General features: G+C 39.8%; 1 protein-coding gene across 1 annotated transcript in view; it reads right to left on the bottom strand.

Moving 5' to 3' along the window:
- ZC3H8 (zinc finger CCCH-type containing 8) overlaps window positions 1-19,600 on the bottom strand; it is a 42,995-nt gene that overhangs the window by 22,874 nt on the left and 521 nt on the right. Inside the window, exons 2-4 of the mRNA XM_010386341.2 lie at window positions 15,209-15,293; window positions 2,297-2,519; window positions 229-362 (exon numbers count right to left, since the gene is read on the bottom strand). Coding sequence (XP_010384643.1) covers window positions 229-362; window positions 2,297-2,519; window positions 15,209-15,293 — 442 coding nt within the window. The remainder of the gene's footprint in view (window positions 1-228; window positions 363-2,296; window positions 2,520-15,208; window positions 15,294-19,600) is intronic.

Raw genomic sequence — 19,600 nt, 5'->3', positions numbered from 1 at the left:
CATGATATAAATGATGAATTGATGGGTGCTGACGAGTTGATGGGTGCAGCACACCAACATGGCACAAGTATACATATGTAACAAACCTGCACGTTATGCACATGTACCCTAGAACTTAAAGTATAATTAAAAAAAAATAAATAAATAAAATAAATAAATAAATAAATAAATAAATCAAGTCCAAAAGCATGCGGGGCCAGGTACTCCTAGAAGCATATGTTCTTATACCTCTTCCTGCGAGCCACTGTTCCTCAGCAAAGCATTTGATCCTTTGTTTCCAGTGCCAGGCCATTTTCGCTTCATTTTCTTCTGTTTGCCATTTTTGTTACCAGCTTTAAGATTTTTATTTTTTTGTTTAGCAGCTAAAAGTAAAAAATTAATTTAAAAAATGACATAAAGTTACAATAGCAGTTTACTTTTACGAAGTACGGGGCCAGGTGCGGTGGCTCATGTCTGTAACCCCAGCTCTTTGGGAGGCTGAGGCAGAAGGACTGCTCAAGGCTAGGAGTTCAAGGCCAGCCTAAGCGTTCAAGGCCAGCCTAGGCAGCCTAGAGATCTTGTCTCTACAAAAACTTAGCTGGGTGTGGTGGGTGCACACCTGTAGTCCAGCTACTCTGGGACTATAAGCTAAGGCAGGAGGATTGCTTGAGCCAAGGAGTTCAAGGTTACAGTGAGCTATGACTGCACCACTGCACTCCAGCCTGGGCAACAGAGTGAGACCCTGTCTCAAAACAAATGGAAAAGAGAAGTATGATTTACAGTAATTGAGGAAAGTTCTCTAAGCCTCAATAAGTGAAAACTGGCATGATACTGACCAGTCTTTCTAGAAGCTCTGGGATTAAGGGACCAAAAAGAGAATTATGATAATACACCCTGGATTCTCCATTCATTGTTTTTAAAAATATATAAGGTATTGTCAAGAAAAAAGTAAGATAATAAAATCAGTCTTACAAGCTCTAAGGCAGATCCTTTTGAAGTGTTCAGAGTATGATGGATCTAACTAGGAAATGTAACAGTAAAAGCTTTTTTTTTTTTTTTTTTTTGAGGCGGAGTCTCGCTCTGTCGCCCGGACTGGAGTGCAGTGGCCGGATCTCAGCTCACTGCAAGCTCCGCCTCCCGGGTTTACGCCATTCTCCTGCCTCAGCCTCCCGAGTAGCTGGGACTACAGGCGCCCGCCACCTCGCCCGGCTAGTTTTTGTATTTTTAGTAGAGACGGGGTTTCACTGTGTTAGCCAGGATGGTCTCGATCTCCTGACCTCGTGATCCGCCTGTCTCGGCCTCCCAAAGTGCTGGGATTACAGGCTTGAGCCACCGCGCCCGGCCAGTAAAAGCTTTAAGTGTTTAAAATGACCTCATATATTACTGTCAGATTTCTCACTGAAAACATTTTAAATAGATTAAGTTTTTATTTATTTATCTATCCATCCCTGCATTTATCCATCCATCCTGCAATGGCATAATCACAGTTTACTGGAGCCTCGAACTCCTGGGCTCAAGCAATATAGATCCATTTTAAGTAGAGAAAACGACAAAAAAATGACAGCATTAAAATTTTATTTTATTTTTTTGAGACAGAGTCTCGCTCTGTTGTCCAGGTTGGACCGCACTGTGTGATCTCGGCTCACTGCAACGTCTGCCTCCTGGGCTCAAGTGATTCTTGTGCCTCAGCCTCCAGAGTAGCTAGGATTACAGGCGTGTGCCACCATACCCTGCTACTTTTTTTATTTTTAGTAGAGACAGGGGTTTCACCATGTTGGCCAGGCTAGTCTCGAACTCCTGACCTCAAGTGATCCACCCGCCTTGGCCTTCCAAAGTGCTGGGATTACAGGCGTGAGCCACCATGCCTGGCCAAAAATTTCATTTATAATTGCCATTTACCCTCATACTTATGGCTAAATCTCATTTTAGTAATCCAGAAGAATATATTTCTGAGTTACAGTCTGACATACAACCATTCCAGTCAATTCCTCTTTAAATGACAACAATACAAAAAGGATATCCTATCCTTCATACATGCAGAGGCCAGGGCTTTAGCATTCTCCCTTTAGAAATAGACATGGCCTTTGATAACCCGCCTCCATCCTCCATCCTCCTACAAACTGAGCATTTAATGCACCAAGTGGCCAGGTCTCAGATGAGGTCTCTGGCCATGCAAGCTCATGTCTGGTATAAATATCCATGAAAACCACAGTCTTACCATGAGAGAAAGTGCAAGGAAAAATCCTCTGTCCATATATGGACAACTGTGACTGCTTCTCTAGATAAACTTTAAATGATAAAATAGTTTGACTCTTACGCTGTAGAGTATCTTTTACTCCTTCTTTCTTTGTAGATTCTTCAGGTTGAGCAGCATTTGCCATTTCTCTGGCTTGTATGTACTGTTGAAGCTCTTTGGCAAAATTATCTTCCGATTCCTGACCGCAGATATCATTATCACTATATACATCATAGTCCTTACTTCTTGATTTTCTGTGCAGCGAACTTTTTGGTGATATTGCAGAGTTTCCAAAGTGTCTAAACTAAGTAAAAATTAAAACTTCAATTTTAAAAACCCAGCATGATTCAAAACAATCTGGCTGTACAGAAGAAACAAGATTGGCTATGAACTGGTCATTGTTGAAGTTGGGTAATAGATACATGGAGTTCATATACTATTCTCTCCACTGATATATTTGAACACTTCCAGAATTAAAAACAAACTAACAAACCACTATGATATATCTATCCTTAAAGATGATTTGAGGGAAGATTCTAAATGTGTACATTGTATGCATTTGACTGAATTAAACATCTAAACCCCCAAATCTTAATTATTTGCTGTGAGAGGATTACAGTATTACAGTTCACACATTACATTTCTGCCTCTGCATTGACAGTACTTTTAAATGTCCTCAATAATTTATCATTTTGTAAAACACCAAGTAAACTGTAATGGTCCATATGAAAATCCACTTACACTTAAGATACATCTAAGTTACCAAAGCCTAGTCTTTCTCCTATAACTCACAGGAGTGGTAGCAACAATGATGACAAGGAATAAAGAACTACCCTGTTCTCTGTAATCAAGTTAACTTCACTTTCAGAAAGTTTCCTAACTCTGTTGTTGCAAGTGCCCACGGCAAGGGTGAAGAACCCAGGTATGGGAGCTAATCCTAGAGGAGCCCAAGCTGATCATAGCAGATGACTTAAAGCAATTTCTGCATAAAAATTTTCAGGTATTGGTTACACATGTGTCTACGTGACACAGGGATATTAAACTATATAATTAGAATTAGTATGTATGACACATTTTAATCAGAAAGTTTATTTTTAAAAAATGACCAAGGATCAAAGGGCTCTTATTCTGACGTCAGGAAGAAATGGCATGCCTATCACTACAGTGGACAATGATTCCATTTCAAAGCATACTCTGGGGTCTGGTCCCTTATTTGCTTTCACATGATAACTAAGAAGCAAAGTCAAAACAAACAAACAAAAAACAAAACAGAAGACTCGTTATTATAAAATATATTAGGTGGTCCCATTTAACAGTTTACTTTTCTTTTTTTTTTTGACGGAGTCTCACTCTATTGCCCAAGCTGGAGTGCAGTGGCACGATCCTGGCTCAGTGCAACCTCTGCCTCCCAGGCTCAAGCGATTCCCTTGCCTCAGCCTCCCAAGTAGCTGGGACTACAGGCGTGCACCACCATGCCCAGTTAATTTTTGTATTTTTGGTAGATACGGGGTTTCATCCTATTGGCCAGGGTGGTCTCGAACTGCTGACCTCAAGTGATCCGCCTGCCTTGGCCTCCCAAAGTGCTGGGATTACAGTCATGAGCCACCGTGCCTGGCAATAGTTTACTTCTGATGTTTAGCTTCAAATTTAGGAGTTGTTCCACCAGAGGATTGATTATAAGCCTAGAAAATGAACTTGCTCCCTGCTTAAAGAATCCAAACAAGCTGAGGAAGTTTCTTGATCTGACAATGGCCTCAATTATACCTTATCTTCACTACACCAGACAAGACTATCAACCAATCTAATATCCTTCAGGCCACCAAACTTCTTGTCTCCAAGTCTTCAAGAAACAGTGCCTTTTTCCCACTAACACCATAGAATAAACTTGTAAAGATAACTTCTGGACTGATAGATCGGGGTTGGCAAACTTTCAGCTTCACTACCTGTTTCTGTAAATAGTTTTACTGTAACACCAATTACATCTATTCATTTACATATTGTCTTAGTTGTGACAGAGACAACATAGCCTACAAAGGTGAAAGATTCACTAACTGATCCTTTATGAAAAGGTTGGCTGACTCCTGTGATAGATTATGTTTACCTTGGTTTTGGCCTTTAATTTTATTTAGTAGGCATGGGGGAACCAAAAAGATTATTCAGTATGCAGCAGCTCCTATGAAGTTCAGCTTAATCAAATACATAGAGGTGAGATTTTCTTCAGTCCATATGAATCAAAATATTAAAATGATCCAAATAAGCGATTAAGTTCCCTCTGCCTGCACAAAACACACAGGCCTACAGTATTGAAGCAGACTCCTTTTACGACAAGTAATAATATGTCTGACTTATATTAAATGAAGACATGAAACAATCTGGCAACATTAATAAAGCCAGGACAATCATCAATTGTGCTGTTTTATTATACAGTAGGGATGAATATTACTAATGATTCTTTTCAGAGGGCATTGAAATATATAAAATACAAATAATTGAATTACTTACCACTTACCAAGCTATAAACTCGTTGCTTCAGTTTGCTTTTTGTATAATTTAAAAAGTATATGAACATGATTACAACCCCTTTCTCCTTTTGTAATAGAGTCTAAATAACTCTTTTTATTCAAGATGGTTTACTGAACTAGTATGGCCTCCAGAAACCTCCAAAATTAAAATACAGGTAACTGTGTGTGTGTGTGTGTGTGTATGTGTTGTGTGTGTGTGTGTGCATGAAGTGCATTCATCAGGAATTAAGAATCAAATTTCTGACAGACAAAAAGGAAGTTAAGCTCCAAAGGTTGGGCTTAGGTACAGTGTGAGAAATGGGGCTATAAATGAGAATGAATTAAAATTCTACATAAAACAGACAAAGCTGTTACAACAAATTCTCTCTGCCCTCTCCCTCTCCAGAACACAATCACCCAGGTACTTTCCCTAGGAAAAAAAGAGAAGGCTGTTATCCAAAGAAGTGAAATAGAATGTCTGGTAAAAGCTAAGATGTGGGTACTACGACCACCCACATGGAGGTACTAAACCTTCCACATGCTGGCATTTGGCAGCAACTCCTACCAGAAAAAGACTCCATCCTACTCACCATAAAGCAGGGGTTCTCACCCTGCTGTCCAGAGACCCCCCTCAAAGGCCTATGGATTGAATTCAGAAAATTCAGTGAACTTGAATGAGAAGAAAACCACATATTATTTTCATCAACCTCCAAATTGACACTTGGTATTTGAACAAAGGAAGTATGTTCAAATATGTTCTTCTGTTTTGAACGTAGGACACAAAATATAGCAGTATCAGCAGTGCCTATGACTGTCACTAATACAAATCACAAATATTTTCATGTATCACATTATAGTTGTTGCAGATCTCAAAATATCTTTTATGTTCACGATCACTGCAAAATTAGAATAATCAGACTAACTGCTCTGCTAGGTCTTAATATTCAATGTATTAATAAAGAACATATTACTCTATAGCATTTGTTTTTAATATTTTGATAAACTGGATTTCAATCAAATCAATTTCCTTTGTAATCAAAAATATTTTATTTTATACACTTAAAAAACTCAAAAAGGGGTCCACAGGCTTCACCAGACTGCTAAAGGGGGTGCATGGCACAAAGTGGGCTGAGAACTGTTATACTACTGGGAAACCTCCTATCCGCATAGCCCACTCACTTACCACCCCGTCAGGCTTCCTATTTAGAGAAAAGGCCTCTAGAGGCACAGACTTACCAATACAACAGCAAAGGACATCTAGTAACTCTCTGGGCCTTTCTTAAATGAATGGACAACAAAGGAATACAAAAGAATGTGACAAAAATCTAGAGCCGGAGTCAGTGAACTACAACCCAAGGGCAAAATCCGCTCTGCCACCTGTGTTTGTAAACGCCCACAAGCTAAGAATGAACTTTACATATTTTTTTCATGGTCGAAACAAAGGAAATCAAAAGAACATTTCATGACACTTGAAAACTATATAACATTCAAATTTCCGAGTCCATAAATACAATTTTATTGGAACACAGGCACACTCATTCATTTATATATTACATGGACTGCTTCTTTGCTACAACAGCAGAGTTGAGTAGCTTCAAGAGACCTTCATGGCATTCTTATCACTTCACAGAGATACTCAGTGCACTACAAATTGCCCTGACAGTTATACATTGACAACATTTTGAGTGCCTCATTGAGTGCCTCATGCCATTTTATTTTTTTTATTTCCAGAGCATTACTACCACATCAAAACACAAAAAGCAGACTTCAAAGGTCAAGTATTGAAAGGCACAGTGAACTGTGGATCATTATACTGTCAAGTCAGATGGCAAATCTCTGTGGTTATTATGTAACAATACTACATTAGTGCTAAAAGAACACAATGTATGTTGACATTAGAGTATCAAGCATTCATCACAATATTCCCAACTCACAAGAGAGTAACAGAAAAATGAGAAATTTTACTCCCGCTCTCTTCTGATTAAAATTATTATTTTTTAATTAGAAAATTTAAAATAAATGATCAAATCCACAAATTTCTTTCTTTCCAGAAACAAAACAAAAACAAGGCTATAATCAAGTAAGTTTTATTTGTAGCCAAAGAAAGCTGATAGTGAGTTAATTAAATCATGATGGATTATAGCAGTTAAATCTGTCCAGAGAAAATAAAGTTCTTTTTTATTTTTTTTTGAGACGGAGTCTCACTCTGTCGCCCAGGCTGGAGTGCAGTGGCCAGATCTCAGCTCACTGCAAGCTCCGCCTCCCGGGTTCACGCCATTCTCCTGCCTCAGCCTCCCGAGTAGCTGGAACTACAGGCGCCCGCCACCTCACCCGGCTAGTTTTTTGTATTTTTTAGTAGAGACGGGGGTTTCGCCGTGTTAGCCAGGATGGTCTCGATCTCCTGACCTTGTGATCCGCCCGCCTCGGCCTCCCAAAGTGCTGGGATTACAGGCTTGAGGCACCGTGCCCGGCCGAAAATAAAGTTCTTAAGTGGCCTTTTGGCAAGAACAGCTGCTCAAAGATACGAGGAAACTGGAGCTTCATCAGACAATTTAAAATCAGGTAAATACGTCCCAGTGGTTTTCCTTGGCTTTTAATGAGTTCACAGGTGTTACTGATACCGCTCAGTATCACTGTGCTGTTCAAAGTTAAAATAGGAACAAGATCTCCATACCCACATTAATTTGCAGCAGATACATTGTGCACACTCAAACAGTTCCGGAAGTGTTTTTTCAGACTTTAATGTAAGTGCTTCAAAATCCATTTAACTATGCAACTGAGGAACTTCCACCTAATCTTTGACTGGCAGTGATTCATCTGCAATGTAGTAACATGCTAAAAGACAAATCTAAGAGAAGAATTGAATAAAGTTCCATAAATGCCTTCCAGGCAATGAATATGCTCAATTAAAATTATATTCTGGCTGAACTGATATCAGTATTTGGCAGTATCTATCTGTAGTGAAAAGATACTTTCACAGATGAAATAAAGTCTTATTATATCAGGCTTAACAGATGAATCTTTGTAATCAATTTTGATGATAAAGAACAGTAACTTTGAACCCCAATTAAGCAAATAATTACCTGACAAAGAATCCCATTCTTCTCATTAGACTTGTATTTAAAAACGACTATTATTATGTACTGAATTCTATCAGTCAAAGATTGTGGAAATTTGTTTTCTCTCCTTCATTATATAAGTACCTACATAACATCCTCAATTTTGCTTCTTGGCTTAAAAATCTAAAATATTTATTGTCTTGTCCTTTATAGAAAATGCTTACCGATCCCTGATCTACAGAACATAACAAAAAAGCAAGAAAATAACTGAAAAATAGATCCAGAAGAAGCAACCATCATTTGAGAAAAAGAACTCGAAAATTAAAAAATACACAAAGATATTCAAAATATATTCAAAAACAATGTTAGAAAGCTATCAAAACAAGAATAAGATCTTAGTTAAATTGTAATTTATGAAATGATGATAAATAGAAACAGAGGAAATATCTTGGGATATAAAGAAAAAAGAGATAAAAAGAGATCTGTCTCATATAAAAGGATGTAAGTAAATAATCTCACCACAATAGCACTAAGCAGAATAAAAAAAGATTCACAATCTCATAGAATTAAGAATGCCAAGAATGAAGAGAAGAGCCTTAAAGCTTCCAGAGAAAATGGGATACTTACAAAGATATTACAATGAAATTGTTAAGACTTCACCTTTGTAACACTGGATAGTAGAAGACAAAGGAGCAGTAACCTCAAACTTAATTCTATTTCAGCCAAACTATCTATCAACAATGAGGATAAATTCAAGATATTTTCAGAAATGTGAACAAGAACTCAAAAATCCGTCTTCCATGCATCCCTACATATGTGTGTATGCCAACCACTGAGAAACCAACAGCCAGAAAATGATACTTTAAAAAAATTATTCACGGCCGGGCGCGGTGGCTCAAGCCTGTAATCCCAGCACTTTGGGAGGCCGAGACGGGTGGATCACGAGGTCAGGAGATCGAGACCATCCTGGCTAACACAGTGAAACTCTCTAAAAAAACACAAAAAACTAGCCGGGCGAGGTGGCGGGCGCCTGTAGTCCCAGCTACTTAGGAGGCTGAGGCAGGAGAATGGCGTAAACCCGGGAGGCAGAGCTTGCGGTGAGCTGAGATTCGGCCACTGCACTCCAGCCTGGGCGACATAGCGAGACTCCGTCTCAACAACAACAACAACAACAAAAATTATTCACAATAGTTTCATTAAACACTTAGCAATAAATATAACAAAATGTATATAAGATGTGAGATACCTACAAAGAAAGTTATAGGAATATCTTATTTTAATGTCCTTCATTTTACCATGTGTTACAAATAACGCATTTCTTTACAAATTGAAGGTCTGTGGCAACCCTGCATTGAACAAGTCTATTGGCACCATTTTTCGAAAAGCATGTGCTGTGTCTCTGTGCCACATTTTGATAATTCTCGCAGTATTTCAAACTTTTTTGTTATTACTATATCTATTACAGTGATTTGTGATCAGTGGTCTTTGATGTTAATATTGTAATTTTTTTATTTTGTTTTTTATTATTATTTTTTGAGACGGAGTCTCGCTCTGTCGCCCAGGCTGGAGTGCAGTGGCACAATCTTGGCTCACTGCAAGCTCTGCCTCCTGGGTTCACACAATTCTCCTGCCTCAGCATCCCGAGTAGCTGGGAGTACAGGCGCCCGCCACCACGCCCAGCTAATTTTTTTTTTTATTTTTTATTTTTAGTAGAGATGGGGTTTCACTGTGTTAGCCAGGATGGTCTCGATCTCCTGACCTCGTGATCCTCCCGCCTCGGGCTCCCAAAGTGCTGGGATTATAGGTGTGAGCCACCGCGCCTGGCTACTACTGTAATTTTTGAGGGGGTGCCATGAACCATGCCCACATAAGATGGAGAACTTAATCGATAAATGTTACATGTGTTCTGACCGCTCCACCAACCATCCTATCTCCTGTTTTTCTCCCTCCCTCTCTCCTCAGGCTTCCCTATTCCCTGAGACACTAAGATATTGAAGTTAGACTAATTAATAACCCTACAATGACTTCTAAGTGTTCAAGTGAAAAGAAGAGTCATATGTCTCTATTGAAATCAAAAGCTAGAAATGATTAAACTTAGCGAGGAAGGTATGTCAAAAGCCGACACAAGCTGAAAGCTAGGCCTCATAAGTCAAATAGCCAGCTTGTGAATGCAAAGGGAAGGTTCTTGAAGGAAATTAAAAGTGCTACTCCAATGAACACACTAATGATATGAACACAAAACAGCCTTATTGCTGATACAGAGAAAGTTGTATTGGTCTGGATAGAAGATCAGACCAGTCACAACATTCCCTTAAGCCAAAGCCTGATCCAGGGCAAGGCCCTAACTCTCTTCAAATCTGTGAAGGTGGAAAAAGGTGAGGAAGCTACAGAAGAAAAGTCTGAAGTTAGCAGAGGTTGGTTCTTGAGGTTTATGAATAGACAATGTCTCCATCACATAAACGTGCATGATAGGCCAGGCACAGTGGCTCACGCCTATAATCCCAGCACTTTGGGAGGCCGAGGCGGGCAGATCACTTGAGGCCAGGGGTTCGAGACCAGCCTGGCCAACATGGTGAAACCCCGTCTCTGCTAAAAATACAAAAATTAGCCGGGTATGATGGTGCACACCTGTAGTCCCAGCTACTCAGAAGCCTGAGGCAGGAGAATCACTTGAACCCAGAAGGCAGAGGATGCAGTGAGTCAAGTCATGCCAATGCACTCCAGCTTGGGCAACAGAGCAAGACTCTGTGTCAAAAAAAAAAAAAAAAAAAAAAGTGCATGATGAAGCAACAAGTGCTGATGTAAAAGCTGTAAATTATCCAGAAGATCTAGCTAAGATCATTGATGAAGGTGGCTACACTAAACAACAGATTTTCAAAGTAAATGAAACAGCATTATATTGGAAGAAGATATAATGCTCACTCATAAGAAACAGCTCCTTATCGGTTCAAGTTTGATCATGAAGTTGCAGCAATTCAGTCACGTCTTCAATCTCCACTTCTAATTCTAGTTCTCTTGCTATTTCCACCACACCTCAAATTACTTCCTCTACTGAAGTCTTGAACTCCTCAGTCATCCCTGAGAGTTGCAATCAACTTTCAAACTCTAGTTCAAACTCTAGTCCTCTCTAGGACTAGAGAGAAGTCAATACCTCACTTCAAAGCTTCAAAGAATACCCTGACTTCACCACTACAATCTATGCATGTAATCCAAAATTGCACTTGCACCCTGTAAATTTATACAAATAAAATACTTTAAAAGGCTTCAAAAAGACAGGTTAACTCTTGTTAGGAGCTAATGCAGCTGGTGACTTTAAGGTGAAGCCAATGCTCATTTACCAGTCTGAAAATTCTAGGGCCCTTAAGAGCATACACTAAATATACTCTGCCTGTGCTCTATATATGGAACAACAAAGCCTAGATGGCAGTATATCCATTTACAGCATGGTTTACTGAATATTTTAAGCCCATTGTTGAGACCTACTGCTCAGAAAAAATACCCTTTTCAAAATATTACTGCTCATTGACAATGCACCCAGTCACCCAAGAGCTCTGATGGAGATGCATGTTTTCATGTCCACAAACACAACATCCACTCTGCAGCTTATGGATCAAGGAATTGACTTTCAAGTCTTACTTAAGAATGAAATACACTTTTTAAGGTTATAGTTGCCAGAGAAAGTGATTTCTCTGATGGATCTGGGCAGAGTAAATTGAAAACCTAGAAAGGATTCACCATTGTAGCTGCCATTAGGAACATTCGTGATTCATGGCAGAAGGTCAAATGTCAACATTAACAGGAGTTTGAAAGTTGATTGCAACTCTCAGGGATGACTGAGGAGTTCAAGACTTCAGTAGAGGAAGTAATTTGAGGTGTGGTGGAAATAGCAAGAGAACTAGAATTAGAAGTGGAGATTGAAGACGTGACTGAATTGCTGCAACTTCATGATCAAACTTGAACAGATGAGGAGCTGTTTCTTATGAGTAAGCAAAGTGGTTTCCTGAGATGCAATCTATATCTGGTGAAGCTGCTATGAACATTGTTGAAATGACAACAGATTTAGAATATTATATAAACCTAGTTGATAAAGCAGGGGCAGGGGTTGAGAGGATTGACTCCAATTTTGAAAGAAGTTCTACTGTGGGTAAAATGCTATCAAACAGCATCACATATTACAGAGAAATCTTTTGTAAAAGGAGAAGTCAACTGAGGTGACAAACTTTACTGCTGTCCTATTTTAAGAAATTGCCAGAGCAATCACCACCCTGAGCAGCCATCAACACTGAGGCGAGACCCTCTGCCATCAAAATGATGACTCGCTGGTTGTTAACATTTTTTAGCGACAAAGAATTTTTAATTAAGATATATACTGTTTTCTAAGATATAGTGGTATTGCACACCTAACAGACTACAGTATAGTATAAATATAACTTTTATATGCACTGGGAAACCAAAACATTTCTGTGCCTACCTTTACTGCAATATTTGCTTTATTGTGGTGGTATGAAATCAAACCCTCAATATCTCTGAGGTAATGCTCTTTCTTAACTTGCAAAGTGTTTACCTGGGTGTTCTCTTTTAAATAAGCTGTGGTCGGGCATTGTGGCTCACACCTGTAATCCCAGCACTTTGGGAGGCCGAGGCAGGCAGATCTCGAGGTCAGGAGTTCGAGACCAGCCTGGCCAACATGGCAAAACCCTATCTCTACTAAAAATACAAAAATTAGCCAGGCAAGGTGGGTGTCAGTCACCTGTAATCTCAGCTACTCGGGAGGCTGAGACAGGAGAACTGCTTGAACCTGGGAGGTGGAGGTTACAGTGAGCCAAGATTTCACCACTTTACCTGCAGCCTATGCAACAGAGCAAGACTCTGTCTCAAAAATAAGTAAGTTAATTAATTAGCTGTGATATTTATTTGATAATGTATTCACCTTTTATGTACTTGTGAGTGAAGAGCCTGTGCTGAAGCAAGCCTGGTTGGGAATAACCTAGGAGTCCATCTTCTCACAACAGTGTTTTGTACATAAGACAGTTGTAGAATGTTGTTTCTGCCTGTCTGCTGTGCAAGGTTATAACATATAATACAAAGACTGGAGGAGCTAAAAGTGGGCATAAAAGACTGAGGCCTATGTGACTCAAGTAGTATAGAAAACTTGTGGGAACTTAAAGTTGCAATTTCTTGCCGTCAACTTTGGCTCTCATCTTTGGAAGCCACACAGGCCCCAGAGGGCAAAAGAAGTTGCTTACTTGGGTAGCTGAGAGGCTTCCAAGAAGATGAAGATACTGTACCTGCTTTATCTTCTGTCCTGTATTCTTTTATAAAGCTAAGGAGGCTGGGCATGGTGGCTCACACCTGTAATCCCAGCACTTTGGAAGGCCGAGGCTGGCGGATCACTTGAGCTTAGGAGTTTGAGACCAGCCTGGACAACATGGTGAAACCCCATGTCTGCTAAAAATACAGAAATTAGCCAGGTGTGGTGGCATGTGCCTGTAGTCCCAGTTACTCAGGAGGCTGAGGTGGGAAAATTGCTTGAACCTGGGAGGAGGAGGTTGCAGTGAACCAAGCACGCTACCGCACTCCAGCCTGGGCGACAGAGACTCCATCTCAAAATTAAATAAATAAATAAATAAATAAATGAATAAATAAGCAAGCTAAATAAAAGATATACTATTAAAAGTATATTTCTGTCTTATGAGTCTCAGTGACAATTTAACCCATTCCTCCATAGTGTGTTAAAACTCAAATTTTTTTTTTTTTTTTTTTTTTGAGACGGAGTTTCACTCTTCTTGCCCAGACTGAAGTGCAGTAGCACGATATCAGCTCACCGTAACCTCCACCTCCCGGGTTCAAGCAATTCTCCTGCCTCAGCCTCCCGAGTAATAGGCACCTGCCACCATGCCTGGCTAATTTTGTATTTTTAGTAGAGATGGGGTTTCTCCATGTTCAAAAACAGAAAAGAAGGGCAAGACAGGAATAGACATTATCTTTGTTATGGGTTGAACTGTGCCCTCCTAAAATTCTTATAATGAACTTCTAATCCCTAATACCTCAGAATGTGACCTTTTCTGGAAATAGGGCCATTGCAAGTGTAATTAATTAAGATTAGGTCATTAGGGTGGGCCCAGTTCAATGACTGAGTTCCTTATAAAAAATGGAAATTCGTCTGGGCACAGTGGCTCAGGCCTATAATCCCAGCACTTTGGGAGGCCGAGGCGGTCAGATCACTTGACCCCAGGAGTTCGAGACCAGCCTGGGCAACATGGCAAAACCCATGTACATTTTGTCTCTACAAAAAATACAAAAATTAGCCGGGCGTGTTGGTGCACACCTGTAATCCCAGCTACTTGGGAGGCTGAGAATTGCTTGACTCCAGAAGGAGGTTGCAGTGAGCAGAGATCGTGCCACTGCACTCCAGCCTGAGTGACAGAGCAAGACTCTGCCTCAAAAAATAGGAAATTCAGACAATTCAGACACAGGCATACAGGGAGAACACCATGTGAATATGAAGGCAGAGATCAGGATGATACTTTTGCAAGCCAACACCAAAGACTGCCAGCACTCCATCAGGAGCTAGGGGAGAGGAATGAATAGATTCTTCCCCACAGCCCTCAGAAGGAACCAACCCTGCCAAAACCTTGTGCTGGGACCTCCAGCCTCCAGATCCTTGAGACAATAAAGTTCTGGGTTTTTTTTTTTTTTTTTTTTTTTTTGGGGACGGCGTCTCGCTCTGTCGTCCAGGCTGGAGTGCAGTGGCGGGATTTTGGCTTACTGCAACCTCTGCCTCCCGGGTTCAAGTGATTCTTCTGCCTCAGCCTCTCTAGTAGCTGGGACTACAGGCATATAGGCGCGTGCCATCATGCCCAGCTAATTTTTTTTGTATTTTTAGTAGAGACGGGGTTTCACCATATTGGCCAGGCTGGTCTTGAACTCCTGACCTCATGATCCACCCACCTCAGCCTCCCAAAGTGCTGGCATTACAGGTGTGAGCCACCACGCCCAGTTTAAGCCACCTGGTCTGTGGTACTTTGTTATGGCAGCCCTAATGAACTAATACAGGCTTTAAGCTATAAATCATTAAGGTTGGTTAAGTTAACAAATCATAACCCTCAAAAATGTTAACCCAACTTGAAAGAAGCTTTTGAAACTGTTTACAATCCATTTTGGAAAAAACAAAAGCCAAAATAAAGGCAATTATTAAAAATAGGTCATGTTAAATGACAATAATGTTATTGAATAATAATTTCTTTAAAAAGTATAACCAGGTTTCTTTGATTTAAGTAACTGGGTCCCGAATGCTGGTTAAAATGAGACAAGTAGGATCCTTCATTAATTTCTCATGTCCATTTCTATCTGTTTTTTTCTTTTTATGTTGTTCCATGTGAAACTGAGAAAAAAAAATGCGTTAACTTAAACAGTTGTCAACTTAATCTTACTTTTTTGGGAATTTGCTCATGCTCCAGTTTAATTTTCTCCTCTTGTGTTTCTTCAACTTCTGCATCATCTATTTCACCATCGATTCTGCAAAAATATCAAGTAACACAAAAGGGTTTTTTCAACCGGAAGAGTTTATACCACAGTGTTACAATTTGCTGCTTTGGCTTGTCTTCACCTTATCCTCAAAGAAATTACAAATTCAAATTCTACACCAAATACTCCAGGTAATGTACAAAATTATGATGACCAATAAATGTCAATACATGTTTATGAATAACCTATAAAACTAAAATTTTAGATTATACCACCTTAATGTTCAAGCATTAGCAGCTATATAAATCATTCATTCATCCATCATTCCATTAATTCAACAGGCTCCAGGCCTTAGGCCCTGGACCACAACAATGAAAAATACAGACCCTGTCACTGTCTTCTGAGAGCTTTCCATCTGCTTGGGAGAAAAAAATAAAGCTATTTCAATATGGTATATGGTAAGTATAGGGGCATATACACAGAACACAACCCAGACTTGGGGACCAGAGGCATTTAGAGCCTACATGATACTTACGAGTTAGCCAACAAAGAGGAGAAAGGAATGTGAGGGAGAAGGGTATTTTAGGCAGAATGCAGAGTGCCTTTTGAGATTAGGAGCAAGACAAACACATTTAAGTGTAAAGACAAAAAAGAAGAACTGTTTTTAGACTTACAGGACTGAGAAGTTGACCATGCATATATACAACAGTCTGAGACAATTACTTGAGGATATTCCAGCGAAACTAAATATGAACCCAAGAGGGATGGGAAATAAAAGAATCTGGTGAACAAAGAAGCCAATAAAATGTATAGGTGTATCTAAATAATGGTTGATATTAGAGATACAGGGAGCTGAAGAAAATAGTGTCTTAGTAAGTGGTGACTACTGAACACAAGATTGGGAAAAGCTGTGAATTAAAATATGAGTTATACACCAGATAAAGGCAAGGAATTGGGCAACATGTCCCGTCTCAAGGAAACATGTTACAAAGGGAAAGCACTGACAGCACAACTAGAATGTGAACAGTGGCTCTCTGGCTCTTCTTTCAAAGTTACAGGAGCTCAGGCTTCACAGCTTTGTCCAATTCAACAGTTTACACTGACTCAGAGCTCCTGAGTTACATCCATCAGATGAGGTACCAAGTTGTGAGCCTTCTACCAAAGCCACCATTACAAGAACCAAAAATCCCAAATACTTGTGAACCTTTATTGTTATAGTTTCCAGTAATGAATCACCTCATGGAGTAGGAGGCAACCTCTCCTTAGGCAGAGGAATAATGACGATAATGACCTCGATAGCAGTAACAGCATCAGCCAACACTTGAATGATGCTTACTCTGTGCCAGATGCTGCTCCATACACGTAATACTTATCACAAACAACAGTGTTATGACATATATACTAAAAGCCCATTTTATGGATGAGAAAACAATCACAGAAAGGATATGTAGCTTGTCACAGAGCTAATACATGGTGGAGCTGAGATCTGAGCCCCAGCAGGCAGGCAGGCCTCCCAAGTATATGCCCTACAATCACACTATTATTCAACACTGCCCATTCTAAATAGATGTCTACTTTCACTATGAAGGTCTACAATACTCAGCACCCATATTAGACCTATGAGCAGGATAGGACAGAGTTGACCACCTCTTCTGTGTAAAACATGTTCTTTACTTAGCTTCAGAGATAGTGGGCTCTTCTAATTTCTTCTTTCCTCACAGCTACAACTTCTTAGTCTCCTTTGTTGGTTCCTCATCTTCACAACTTTAAAAGTCAGTTCTCATCTCTTCTCTTCTTTGTCTATATTCTCATTCTAGGCTATCCCTTTCTATATCATCACTATGAATATCATCTGTATGTAGTTGATTTCAATATCCAAGTCTCCAACCCAAACCCCTCCTCTTAAAACCAAACAGAGCTAACTTCCTACTCAACATAACCACCTGAACATCTACTAGACACATGTAATCTTAAAACATCCAACACTGAACTCTTGCTCTTCTCTCTGAAGCCTAATCCTTCTTGCTATCTAAACTGGCAACGCCATCCCTCTCAAGATCCCCACCAAAACCTTAAAGTCAATCTTGATTCCTCTCTTACATCCCCATCCAATCTCGGAGGAAATCCCGTTTGTTCTATCTTCAACATACCCACATTTGACCACTTCTTGCCACTAATACAACAATCCGAGCGGCTCTGGCACCCCTACAGTCTACTCTCAATACAACTAGAATGACCCTGCTAAAATATTTCAAATGTCACTGCTGAAAAACCCTCCAATGGTCTGTTGTCTCATTCAGAGTAAAAGCCAAAGTCCTTATTTTGGCACCTACCAGTTACTCCATGATTGGGCTCCCATAACCCTACCCCAATACCTCGCAGACTTCCAAGTCCCTCTTACTCCATCCTAGGTGTCCTTCTGGCCACTTTGCTCCCCTAACCCAATCACACCAAGCTCACTTCCCCTGAGGACCTTTACACAGACTCTTCTCCACTCCTCTAGACTATGAAACCCCCTCACCTCCTTCAGGTCCCTACACAGGTTTTTAAAACTTACCAACGTTATCAGTGAGGGTTTCCTTATCTACCTTCTTAAAATATCTACACCCTCCCGGCCGGGTACGGTGGCTCACGCCTGTAATCCCAGCACTTTGGGAGACTGAGGTGGGTGGATCACGAGGTCAGGAGATCGAGACCATCCTGGCTAACATGGTGAAACGCCGTCTCTACTAAAAATACAAAAAAATTAGTCGGGTGTGGTGGCAGGCGCCTGTGGTCCCAGCTACTCCGGAGGCTGAGGCAGGAGAATGGTGCAAAAGTGAAAGGTGGAGCTTACAGCAAGCCAAGATTGCACCACTGCACCCCGGCCTGGGCAACACAGCAAGACTCTGCTCAAAAAAATAAAAATAACAAAATAAAAAAATCTGCCCCCTCCCTACCATCCCACCAGTACTTACTTTCCCCTTACCCTTCATTCATTTTCTCAGGGTATTTAAATACAATATATTTATGTAATGTTTTCTCCCTCTCCCCCAATAACGTAAATTCATTAGTACAGAAATTTTCATCTCTTGTTCATTTACCGCTATATCCCCAAAGCCATAGCAGGTGCTGAATACGATTTTTTGAATAAATGAGAAGTACTCCCATCACAAATTACTAGGAAAAAAAACAGAAACCATATGAGAAAAGACTGATTCATTTGACTGGATAAAACAAAACCACAACATCCCCATTCCTTTATACATTGAAAAATAATGCCATAGGCAAAGACAAATGACAATTGGGAGTAAAGTACTCGCAGATAAGAGATCCTAGAATTTGAAAAAGATCAAAAAGAAGAAAAATGGGCAAATAATATGGACAGCTCACCATACTTCCATACCATCCTTCACCCATCATTTTGGCAAAATTCCAAGTGTCTTTTATGTATTGCAGTCAAGTTTTTGGGAATGGAATTTTTGTCCAATACACTTTCAAACTGATAGCTGTTGTTGGGATTTTTACACGTTATCTTTTTTTTTTGGTGATGAATTCTTATGTATTTTACAACGTATCAATTAGTTCCAGTTATTTTTCTTAGTAAATTACATCATCTGCAAGTAATTAGTCTTTGTCTCTTTCCAATATTTATAGGCCTAATTTTATTTTAGTTATTTTGCATGAGAAGCTTGGTGATAAAATCATGGGTCCTGGACATAGTTTTTCCAACTTACACTGTGCAATCTCGGCAGGTTATTTAGCCTCTCCGTGCCTCATTTTCCCATTTGTAAAACAAAGACAGCATCATCTTCTAAGTTTGTTTTGAGGATTAAATGATTTCATGTAAAGCACGAGGTAAAGCTCTGGATGATCAGTTAAAATTTGAGATAGAGTGAACAGCTGAGCAATATCGAGAGGTAAAATCAACCATAATTGGAAATATATCTCAGTTGAGGGAAATAAAAGACGTAGGTTTAAGAACAAAGATAGTTTTTAGCATTTCAAATTCAAAGAATAAAAAGTGAATATCTGGGTGTAAGCACTATGCACTGCTCCAAAAACGAAATCTACAAATTAAGGCCATTTGACCAAAAGTCTCCTTTGCTTTTCCAACCTAATGGAAATATTAAGTCCAAATGATGTCTGTTGCTTTATTGTGGTCTTTAGGGTCTTTCCATGCCAATCAGTGGACTAATGGCAGAGTATTCCCTATTCTTTACCTTTTAATAAACTGTGGTTTCGTCCTTTCTACAGAAAAGAGCCTAGCATGTGTCAGTGAAAACGGTCAAATCAGTGTCCTTTGGGAGTTTACGGTCTCGTGGAAACAGGCAACAATAGTAAAGACAGACGCTACCAGACCACAGAAGCGGGCTCCT

Source organism: Rhinopithecus roxellana, chromosome 17 (genome assembly GCF_007565055.1).
Source record: "Rhinopithecus roxellana isolate Shanxi Qingling chromosome 17, ASM756505v1, whole genome shotgun sequence".
NCBI classification, from domain to species: Eukaryota; Metazoa; Chordata; class Mammalia; order Primates; family Cercopithecidae; genus Rhinopithecus; species Rhinopithecus roxellana.
Note: the sequence above shows the minus strand (reverse complement) of the source record. Positions and strands in the feature narration are given on the sequence as shown.